Below are 11710 nucleotides of genomic sequence, written 5' to 3'. Positions count from 1 at the left end.
TCCTTCTGTTGCCTCTTCTGAAATGGGTACCTGGGTCCTTCCCCAAGGTGCCAAAGAAGCACCTCACAGGTAGGAGGTGCTCAGGCTGATTTCAAGAACAAAGGGAAAAAGCTTTATTTGCAAAAGAATAAACCGTTAATTTACACAAACTTACATCCCAGTTTATATACATTATGTATAGTTTATATACACAATATCTCACACTAGATGCTGACCCCCCAAAGCAGCACTGGGCCTGCTCCAGGCCATTCTCACTACAAAGCCCACCCCCCACCCCAGCTGGAATCTTTTTGAATAAAGTAACCCTGACTCCACTTGGAGAGAGCCCTGAAACAGATTACAAGAAAAAAAATCTGGTTCTGTCCTTATGCTCACATGGCCTAGGGGAGCCTCCAGGCAGGGACCTCAGGACTCCCTGGTGTTGGCCCCTTCCAGAGCCTTCCATCTAGGGGCAGAAGCTGGGAGGGAGCCCTGGGGAAGGAAGCCATCTGACGAAGGCTGCAGCTACAGTTTCTCTGCCTGGCCAGGCTCCTGAAGGGGCCAAGCACTTCGAGCCTTGAGTCTATGGGTGGAAGGAAGAAGGGGACTGTGTGGGACATGGACTCTTTCACCCCCTCACCTTGCTGAGCCTGGAGGTTGTGGCTCCTTCACCTCAGCCAGGTCACCCTCCCTCTAGCCTCAGTTTCCACATGAGCATCAAGGGGTAGAATGTAGGTTGGGCTGAATTCCCTCTAATGGCCTCTCTAGCTCTCAGTTTCTCAGAATCTATTTGCACCCACCAGAAGTTACATAAAACACACGTGCTCACACGTGGCTCGAAGTCTTTGCTTGTCTCCAGGGTTCCTAGCCCTTTAGTGCTCATCAAAAGAAATTTGGCTCAGGATGGATGAAGAGGGAAACAAGGCACAGACGACATTATTCTGAGGACCCAGGACCTGAGCAGCTCCCTACAGCTGCTTCTTGTGCCAGCTTCAGCTGTTGAAGTCCAAGCGGCTGGCAAAGCCCCCATCATGTAATTCTTCTTCAAACTTGTGTCATCTATTTGCTTACAAGTGTCCTCATTCTCCATACTGCCCTTGGCCTTCCAGGAAAGTCACATCAGCATAATTCCAAGGTGTGACTCCAGTTCCACAGTCTCTTAGCAGTAAACTGCTTCAGTAACTTTGCAGCAACAGAGCTCGCCAGCTACCTCTCGCTTCCCTCATCACCCCTCCCTCCAAGATTCCTTTTGAGGGGTCACAATGAATAAAGGGGTCCTGTGCGAATCCTATTTCCCCTCTAATCACCTCCATATCTGGAGAATAGAGTGGGAGGGGCACCATTAAGAAGGCTTTTCCTTCCCTCACCTCACACCCTTTTGGCTTTAGAGCTGGACCCCTCTTGGCTCTTCCCTCCATCCCTGAGAGATCCTGGTAGTACAGAGGTCTCTGTGGTCTGGCAGAAGAGATAAGATAGTAGCTGTAGCAAGCAGCCAGCTTCTATAAGCTCTCTGAAGTGTAACCAGAGGAGGCCCTTGTCCACAGTAGGGGATCTGTACAAAATGGTTGGTTGGTTCATTGAGTGTATGATAGAACACAAGGGGCATTCATTCTGTGGCTACTGGAGGCCTGATGCTTGGATATGGTACCAAGACAATTGTTCTGAACACAAGTTCTCTAAGGCTGATGGCTATTTCCCAAAGAAACTTCCTACTCTTTCGCCACAGAGCCCCGGCAGCCAAGAGAAGAAGCATTATCACAAAGGAATGAAAATGAGCCTCTTTGGGTTTCTCCCTAGGGCCCTCAAGGATTTGGGGTCCATATTACCATTTTTTATTAGTTCTCCCTAGATTCCAAATTCAACATAATGCTGGGGGGTAATGGAAAAGCTCTGCAATCAGACCTTGGCTGAAGCCCCAAGTTTGTGACTTAAGCTGGGTGAGATCCTGGTCAAAGCACTTAACCTCTCTGAGCCTCATGTGAACAATAGGGTTTGTAATATTATCGAAGGAGATGAGAGGAAGTACTTTGCAGACTTTAAGGAGAGGTTCTCATCAGATTCTGCTATAACTGAGGCCTGTCTAAGGCACTTGCTAGGAGCTGGGGCCAAACACATGCCTCAAGTTTGCCTCACCTTGGGTGGCAAGGCTGCCATCAGCAACCAGATGATGGCGGCGTAGCCTACTCCACTCTTGTCCTGACCCCTGAAGGGCCAAGCAGTGTAGCTGCTTAGAAAGAGAAAGCACAGCAGAGAAATGAGTATCTGTTTTTCTTGGTGTATTTCTGCTGCCTGAAGGAACTTATTCCCTAGCTCTTCAAGAGGAAACTTGTTTTGGGAGTAAGAGTAGCAGACTCTACCAGACTGGCACTGCTAGGTCTGGGCTAAACCCAGCCCCCAGATGCCAGGCTGGGCCCAGGTGTTTAGAAATAAGGCCCTTCAATTATCCTATCATATGATCCAATGGGAAGCTTGGAGTTGGGGCAGGAAGAGGTGTCTTTGGGCCTGACTGGAGGGCAGAATCCTGCCCACTGCCTAGATGCCGCTGTCTCCTGAGCCTGGATTCAGGGAACCAGCACCGGAATCTACAGTGACTCTGCTGTGCTGTGGCTTTCTGGAGCCAATGAGAAGAAATGGGGGTGGAAGGCTTAGTATGGCATCAGCTGCTGTCCTTTCAGATAAGGCCTGGGCTAATGACCACCTGGGCTGCAGCAAACTTGAAGAAATCCCTGTCCTAGCCCCAGCTCGTGCCCTTCAGGGTCAGGTAGAAAAGTTCTGCCTTGCCTGGGGGAAGTCCAGGCTTTGGGTATTTTAGAAGGATAGCATGGGAGCTGCCTAAATATTAGAATTTGAAGGAGCTTCTGGAGGTCACACAGTCCAGCCCTCTGCCCCCAGATATAACTCAACTAGATGAATATTTGTGTTGCTTAATAAATGGAAAATTTCCTTTGTGCCCAGGTAATCTAAAGAGTATTCCAGACTCACAGGTCCCTGGATAGGCACCTGTCTCGGACAGAGGTAGGCTCTGTGGAGGGAGGAAACGAGAGTTCAAGCCAGGCTGGGAAGGGGCAATTGGGTGGGGACCTGGGGAGTGTTCTGAGCTTGGAGCACAGCTGTAAACAAAATAAAAGACATATGGCCCTAAATGTGGCTTTAGGCTCTTATGTAAGCAGGCAGCTTTATGGCCATTCCCAGCAATCGCTCCAAGGAAGAGGAAACCTCCCATCCCCAAAGCCTGGCAAGCTGTGGCAACACGGCTCAGCCCAAGTGGGAAGAGCTCGATGACCGTCTGGCAGGTTTCTTCCTGGTCTCTGCCACAAGTACCTGCCTTTCCTTCCCTGCCCCTCTCCTTAGGCTGCTACACCCCCTCCTGCCCCACCTCTGCCCCCATCCCAACCAGAGACAGGAGCAGCAGCCTCTTCCAGGTCAGAGGCTCACCCCACAGTCTGGGGTGTACCTTTGTTATTTCTTGCCTGCTGCCCGAGACCCTCACTTTAGTGCAATGAAATGACACCAGGGACCTAGAGGCTGAAGAGTCGTGCCATAAGCAGTCAACACGGAGCCAAGGAGGAAGGTTTTGCTTCACGTCAACCCTGGGGCTCAGTCAACTGTGCAGTTCACTCAAGGTCATTCTGAAAAGTCAGTAAGGCCTTGTCATCCTGGAGACCCCGGGGAATAAATAGCACTGGGGCATTTTTCTCTGCAGCTGCAACACCCATACCCCTTATTCCACAGCAGCACTTAGAGGTTCTGGGAGTTCCAGTTCCCAAACCTGGGGTAAGGGCAAGGGCAGGGGCCAGAGAGGGGGCTGGGTAGGGATCTAGGATGCAGGGGCCTCGCCCAGCCTGATGGCCCCAAAGAAGGTGGTGTGCTTGCTCATGTTGATGGAGATGTCGGCGTGGACCATTTTAACGGCGATCTTTTGCCGCGCTTTGAGGAGGCAGACCCCTGCGGTGTAGCAAGTGTTGTAGTTGGTCTTGCCCGTCTCGATGCTGCGGGTGCACTGCAGGAAGGGCTTCTCATCCACCACTACCTCATAGCTGGCGAAGTCAGTGAAGTTGATATAGTATACCTGGGCGAGAGGCAATGAGATGGGATTGGGGGCCAGCAGAAGGACAGGGCAGGGCCCCCTTCCCCCCTCCCCTGTGACCAACAGAGCGGACCTGCTCATGTGAGCTGCTAGTGCACCTTGAGAAGGGGGCAGTGAGACCCCAAGGCGTACTACTCAGCCAAAGGGACGGGGGAGGCGACAGGCTTATTCACCGTCCTTTGTCCCCACTCCTTGGAGCCCAGGTGGCTGAGCTAACCTTTCTTCCAACAGCACACTGGTGGGAGACTCTGCGAGGGCCAGAATCACACCTTGTTCGCCCCTTAACCTCCCCCAGCCCTCAAACCTCCCCCCCACGCCCCGCCTCCTCAGCCCTGGCGTGAAGCACAGTTCTCCGCACACATTAGATGCTCATCAGTCTACAGACACAAAAACAAATTAACTTCCAATTTCAAGCCCTACAGACTATGTGTGGAAAAACTCAGAAGTTACCACTTGCCCAGAGAGGGCACAGGGACAACTTGCTGGTTCTTTAGCTGGTTCTTCAGCCCTTTCAGCATGCAGCCCCGCTCCCCATAGGCTGAATGTCTCTCACTGATGCTCCTGATGCCCCTTGGCCCTCTCGTCTGATGATTGAGGAAACTGATCCAGAGAGATGGAGAGCTCTCCTTCACAAATGAGATAACGAACATGGAAGGGCAAAAGCCAGGTCCCTAACTTTACTTTGTGGCTGGAAGGAAGTGCTAAGCTCCATTCAATGGCATGGTGTTCAGCCGATTTTCCCACTCTGCATGGGGTCCAAGGCCTGAGGCCACTCGTAATTCTATCTCAGGCCCCCCAAGTTGATTTTTCTCTCCCTTACTACCCTTCTCCATCACACCCCACCCCAATCTTTGACCCCCTGCCCCCACCGAGATGGTACTTAGCCTGAATGGTCCCTAGGACTTTGGGATTACACCCCTGGGGATTGAGACACTCATCTGTCACCCTAAATCACTTTATGAAAGGCTGCGCCCTCCCGGAGTTGTTTAGGAAGTGGCAGTGTATTCGGGTGCCATACAACTTCTTGGGTCAGGACCGCCGGCTGCGCCAGGACACTGGGTGGCCTCAGCAAATGCTGAGAACCCATCTTCTCCAGCCACTCTCCTGGAGACCCTTGTGCTGACTCCGCTGTCCTTCTGTCCATCCACCTGCCTGCCACCCGCCCCACAGAAGCCCCAACCTCAAGGCTCATCCACCTGTACCTCTGAGGAGCTACCCCACTGGAGGCAAACAGCAGGGGTGGAAGTGGATGGGCACTGGGCGAGCTGGGGAGTGAGCCTGGGGCCAGGACAAGGACAAAAACAGAGGGAGAAAAGGGCTGGGAGAACGACAGCAGGAGGGAGGCAAGAATGACAGAGAAGCAGAAAGGTAGAGAAACAAATGGGAGAAAGAGGGAGGAAAGATACACCTTTTTGAGGTGGAGAGAAGGTTCAGAGGAGCACTATTCATTTTAAGCCAGTGATGTGGTGGGGGAGGGGGTTTTAGCAGCCCTGGAACTGACTTGCACAGAATATATTGAGACAGCGTTCAAGTTTGGCAGTAGAGCCAGATAGCATAGCAGGGAAACTAGGGCCTGGGGCCCTGTAGGAGGGAATCAGATGGCAGAGGGGGTGGAGGGGGCCTCCTTTCAGTTTTTCAATAATATCTGGCTAGAAAAAACCCCAGATGGCCCCCTCTCTCTTCCCTCTTTTCAACTCCCTCCCAAGGTCTGTCCCCCTGCCCCCACCCCCAAAGCAGGAAGTTAGCCATTGGCTGATCTTGGCTGGCTCCACAGTGCCCCTCTGTGGTCTGCACCGGATCTGCATTCTGGATATAAGAAGAGTTAGGCCTGAGACCGTACTCACTTCTACCTGACTATAGATGAAGTAGGTGCCGTCCACCAGTACCTCCAGCTCCCCGCTGCGGGGATGTAGCTTAAACACCTTGGGGTTCATGGTGATGCGAGACCAGTCATTGAGCACTCCACCTGAAAGATCTCAGTGTGAGAGAAGGGCAGTCACTCAGTACATGTCAGAATCATCTGGGTAATAGAAAAAAGAAATATCAAACAGTACACAACCTCCACCCCTACCTCAGTGCAACCTGGACAGCCCAGCTTTAAGAAGAGCAATTGGAAGCAGAGAAAATGTTCTGTTTGTAAAGTGGCAAGTAGTGGCCAGGTCTGCCTCGGGCCCCTGGGGTCTGCCTGTCTGTCCTCCTCTCTCCTTTCCTGATTCCCTCCTTCTGTAAGATCTTTAACCAATACCTTCTAGCTGGAATTGGGAGGAGAGTAAGAAGAGGGTGGGCAAGCTGCCCTATTTTCTTTGTTGTTTGGAGGCCTGCACAGGCAAAATCCAGACACTGAGGGGCAGGCTAGGTCTTATTATTCATTTCATTTCACCAGCCATAGCTCCTGGATCCCTCTCCTGTTCATGTTCATAGGTTTTCTCCTTGTCCTTCAGAGATTCCTTTTTATAGTTCCTCCATACCCACTCCTTTTTGGAGCCTCCCTGGGCCCCCAGGAAACCACTCAGCCCAAGGAGTTGTCTACCCAGAGAACTCTAGGGATCAGGGGTGAGTCAGATGTCATGGCAGCCATATCTAGTGATCACCAGGAGTAAGGCCCCATAGGGGAGAAGGATCTTAATGAGAGTGAGACATAGACTGCCACAAAACACTAGAGGCAGCAAAGGGGACAGTGAGGGTGTCTGGGTACCGAGGCACCCCTGCAAAGCATCTGTCCTTCAGTAATAGCCCATTTGGGGTGAAGGAGCAGTCAGTCCATCTTTGCTAGACTGTAGAAGCCAGTGCGTGAGGGTGAGGAAAAGCTTTCCTTTCTATCCTGCAGCAAGGGGCATGTTCTTTCCCATCACAAGAGGAGGGAGTCCAAGCCCATGCAGCCTTTTCCCCTCAAAATCATCCATTTTTGGAGTTCCCGTAGTGGCTCAGTGGAAACGAATCTGACTAGCCTCCATGAGAACACAGGTTTGATCCCTTACCTTGATCAGTGGGTTAGGGATCTGGTGTTGCTGTGGCTGTGGCGCAGGCCGGCAGCTGTAGCTCCAATTCGACCCCTAGCCTGGGAACCTCCATATGCCACAGGTGCAGCCCCAAAAATCAAAACCAACCAACCAACCAACCAACCAAAACCCTATCCATTCTTCATCCAAGAAAATATACATTTTGTTTTTATTTTTGGCCACACCCACAGCATATGGAAGTTCCTGGGTCAGGGGCTGAATCCGAGCCACAGATGCAGGCTGGTTCTTTAACCTACTGTGCTGGCCCAGGGATGGAACCCGCATCACCACTGAGACAACGCCAGATCCTTAACCTGCTGCACCACAGTGGGAACTCCCGAGAAAATATGTTTCAAAAGTCCATCTTTGGCTGGTCTCAGGAGGCCTGCCTTTTTGAGGTATGAGGAAATGGGCCTTCTGGATGAGGTGCCCCGCTTTCCTTTCAGTGATAAGTGGATGGGATAGGAGTTTGGAGGACACGCCCTGGCTCTGCTCCTCATGGAGGACGGCTCTGCTTGACATCTTCCTATCCCTGACCCTCTCACTCCTGCTTTAGGTGGAACGAAAGATCAGCATAGACTACAACTGGGGATTAGCCAGGAGGGGCTGGAACTAGTCCTGCTATGTAGGGGGAGCAAAATCAGTAGCTTCTGGCATAAAGTAAACATCAAGGCCACCCACCTAGACACCTAAACAAATGTCTTTCCCATCTGTCTCACTCTTCCCTGGACAGATAGTGATCACTGCCCTTCCAGGGCCCTGGGGGACAAGGCACCTCGTCCCAGCAGGACTATTTGGGTCATTGTGCCACCCTGTTCCTATTTCTATTTCTGAGGCGATTAAATCAGGGGTCCAGGTGGTAGTCCAGGATGTAGCCAAACCCAGTCATTAAGGAAGCGGAGCACTACCAGTTCAGGGCTGACTGGGGCTTGAAAAGCTGTCCCCATGCAACAGATTTCTTAACCTTCATTTACTGTTTCTGTACTCACAGCCCCTCCCTTCTACTCCCAAGCTCTGTAAGCATCTGGCATCTTGGCTGGCTTGCTGCTTCCCGAGGCTCCTGGGGGTTCATGCATTTTAGGCTTTGTGCACCCTGGGGACTGGACATTATTTCAAAGTGCTGTTCTTTTTTTTTTTTTTTTTTTTTTTTTTTTTTTTTTTTTTTTTTTTTGTCTTTTTGCTATTTCTTTGGGCCGCTCCCGCGGCATATGGAGGTTCCCAGGCTAGGGGTCTAATCGGAGCTGTGGCTGCCAGCCTACACCAGAGCCACAGCAACGCAGGATCCGAGCCGCGTCTGCAACCTACACCACAGCTCACGGCAACGCCAGATCATTAACCCACTGAGCAAGGGCAGGGACCGAACCCGCAACCTCATGGTTCCTAGTCGGATTCGTTAACCACTGCGCCACGACGGGAACTCCCAAAGTGCTGTTCTTTAATGAATGTTCATGTCTCTTTGGGGAGGAAAATGAAGCTAATCATTCAGTGGAGTATAAACACATATCTCTGAAGTAGCATAGTGCAGTAGAAAGAGTCTGATGGACAGAGTTTTGAGTCCCAGCTCCTACATTCAATGGAAATCTTGGGTCAGTTAATTAACCTCTCTGAGCTTCAGTTTCTGTCTCTATAGAAAGGAGCTAATGCCTACCTTTGTCATGAGGGTCAAGTCAAATCAAAAACAAAGAAAGCATGTTGAAAACCCTAAAGCACCAAGCAAATAAAAGGCACTAGATTTATTTTATTTTTATTTTTGGCTGTGCCTGCAGCATGTGGAAATTTCTGGGCCAAGGACTGAACCTATGCCACAGCAGCAACCTGGGCAGCTGCAGTGACAATGACTTAATAACCCGCTGTGCCACAAGGGAACTCCAAGGCAGTAGATTTAGTATGGTATTATCGAATCTCTCTGGCACTGTTTCCCCACATTTTATTTTTTTAATTTAAAAAATTTTTTTGACTGTGCCCATGGCATGTGGAAGTTCCTGGGGCAGGGATCGAACCCGCACCACAGTTGTGACCTGTGCCACAGCTGCAGCAATGCCAGATCCTTAACCTAATGCACCACATGGGAACTTCCTCCCTACCTTTTAAATGCAGGGATTACACTAAATTAGTATTTCTAACCTCCTTCAACCCGTCCCCGCTTTTTATAGACACTAGCGTCTCATACTCCCTGGTGAGTCTAACATGCCCCCCACTTCCCTGAGAGAAATGCCTCTTCCACCCATTTTCTGTGTAGACCCATCAGACAAGAAGATTCAATTTTATGCAGTTCTATTTTCTCTATTTTGTATTGTGAAAATGTTGATCAGACTACATATATCACCAAGGGTGACTCTAATTTAACCTTCATCTCCCCATCTCCCAAGAATCCCTGGTCTAGACAATGTCTCAAGTCCCTTTCACCTTCCTCACCAGTGGTTCTAAATGCAATTTGGGTGTAGTAACTGGTCTTGGGACAAGCAATTACTCAGGACAGCCAGCAGAGGGCAAAAATGGAGTAGAGAATGGCCTCTGGTGCCAAGGGTACCTCGCTCAGGAGCCTGGGAGGAACTAGGATGGGTGGTTATTTGAAGACTGGGGTAAGGGAGGGGAGAACCTCCTCTTAGGCAGAGAGCCTACTTTGACTCTTACCATTCTTGACTTGGATGGCTGACCCTTGGCCCTGTAGATGCACCACGGCCGGCTGAGAGGATGAGGACAGAGAGTAGTCACTGTGAGAAATGGCTGCTTGCCCAGTCACCAGTTGCCAGGATCCCACCTCTGGTTTTTAGTCTTCATTTGTATCCCAGTTCTGATCCTCTCCCCTGTCTTGGGATTAGAGTGGCCACATTTCTACTAGAGGGTAATAGGATTTTGTGGCTCTGCCACTTCCCAGCTATGTGACCTCAGCCAAATGTAACGCCTCTGAGCCTCATTTCCATAACTGTGAAATGGGGATTATAAGAATCTTGGCCTGGCCTCTCTCATAGGGATGTCTGAAGATCAACTGAGGTGAAGGATATAAAATGCCCTGCAAGCCATCCAGCACTGTGCAGCTATGTAGATTGATCACTGTGGCCAAACAGCTGTAGTGAGGGAGGCTGAGATAAGACAAGTGGAGGCGGCCAATAGAGAGGGATTAGGAAGCTAGGGAGGAGCCCTTCAGGTCATTAAGGCAAAGGTCCAGGCTGGGCCAGACCTGACTGGCTGATTTTCAAGGACATGATCTTAAACCTCCAAGCTCCTGATGCCAGGTGGTCTGAGTGCCAACAAGGTGTTGGGGGTGGCTGGAGAGGTAGAGGCCCAGGTGAATAGGCCTGACTGGCAGCTCAGGTTGACTGACTACTGAGCTTGGCTCTGGTGATCCTCTATCTCCTGGGGAATGGGGAAAACTGGCCAGGGCCAAACTCAGTTCCCTTAGCTGAAGGCAGGCCCTGGGGCAAAGCTTTTCTATTCATGGAGATGGGAAGGGGCTGTGAGTGAAAAGCCTCAGAACCTCCAGGGTCTCCTCAGCAAGTTGAATAGGGAGCAAACTCAAAGCTCTAGCCTGTGGCCTCCTCCCCAGTAAGAGAGCAATTCCCAGCCAACCTGGTTTTCTCGAGTTCCACCTTTATCAGCAGCACCTGCAAAATAGGACAGGCCAGTCAGAGGGTGCTCTCTTTCTACTTCCTTTTCTTCTTGCCTTGGCAGCCAGTGGCACTGAGCTTTGCTCCCTGTAGCCAAGCCTCATCTGAGCCTTATTCTCCAGGGCTCAGAGGTGGAGGGAGAGTCAGGGTTCAATGCGGGGCACTGGGGTGGGAGAAGACACCCGTTCCTTCTCTTACTGGTCCCTGACCTGCCTCTTCAGTGGGCCCAGCTCACAGCAGGGAAACTGGCCTCTCGCCAATGCTGGCCTGAGGCAAATGCCACAGAGCATCCATGGAGACAGATGAGAGTGTGTCCCTGCCACATGACCCCGAGATGCCGGTGTCTGCTTCTTCAGCCTTTTGCTCTCTTTCTATTAATTTTCTTTGTAGAGTGCATTGCCATTTGTAAATATCTTGCTTCTTTTATTGTCTCTCTCCTCCTCTAGGACATAAATTCCCCAAGAACAGGGACCACTTATCACTATACCTCTTACACATAAAAAGTGCAAATAATATCCCATAAGTAATATTTGTGGAAAGATTGGATGGGGGAAAAACCTAACTCTGTCTCTTGGGGCCACAGTGACACTTATTAGCCCTGCTTGAACTATGAGTCAAAGACTCTGAGTCCTGTGGCCTTACTCTTGGACCTAGAGAAATCAGTACAAAGAGTCCATTTCTTTAAAACCCCAAGATACAAAAGTGGGGCAGGAGAAGGAAGTAACAACTGACCTAAACCCAGGCAATCTGATGCCTGTCATCTCTGATTAGGCAGGTTTGGATCTGCATCTAGACCTTTTGGATGCCCTTCTGGGCCCCAGGGGAAAGATGCAAAGACATTAAATGCTATTTGAATGGGAAATGTGGTAGGAGAAGGATGTAGTGTGAGAAGCACTTGGTGCCTTGACAGGATGGTCTTGGTTCCTGTATCAGCTTCCTCCACAGCCTGAGTGACTCATAAGTTTCCAACTCCTTGACCGTCAGTGACTATTTGTGTACCTCTATGGGATAGGCATTTCTGAGTTTATGGGATGATA

At 50.6% G+C, this 11710-nt stretch overlaps 1 protein-coding gene across 6 annotated transcripts in view; it reads right to left on the bottom strand.

Annotated features, from left to right (window-relative positions):
• Window positions 1–89: 89 nt before the first annotated feature.
• Window positions 90–11710, bottom strand: part of EDA (ectodysplasin A) — a 332253-nt gene continuing 320632 nt past the window's right edge. Inside the window, exons 5-8 of one of the 6 annotated variants that reach the window (XM_005657815.4) lie at window positions 10636–10670; window positions 9700–9751; window positions 5911–6041; window positions 90–4048 (exon numbers count right to left, since the gene is read on the bottom strand). In XM_005657815.4, the coding sequence (XP_005657872.1) occupies window positions 3797–4048; window positions 5911–6041; window positions 9700–9751; window positions 10636–10670 (470 nt within the window). In that variant the 3' untranslated portion in view covers window positions 90–3796. The remainder of the gene's footprint in view (window positions 4049–5910; window positions 6042–9699; window positions 9752–10635; window positions 10671–11710) is intronic. The other 5 variants (XM_005657816.4, XM_085007362.1, XM_005657817.4 and 2 more) reach the window with 5 other exon arrangements.

The sequence above is a fragment of the Sus scrofa genome, chromosome X, assembly GCF_054392235.1.
Source record: "Sus scrofa isolate SSC_HxYL_T2T_F1_AM1 chromosome X, Sscrofa_HxYL_maternal_Yorkshire_Landrace_v2.0, whole genome shotgun sequence".
NCBI classification, from domain to species: Eukaryota; Metazoa; Chordata; class Mammalia; order Artiodactyla; family Suidae; genus Sus; species Sus scrofa.
This window is presented reverse-complemented; position numbering and strand designations above follow the sequence as displayed.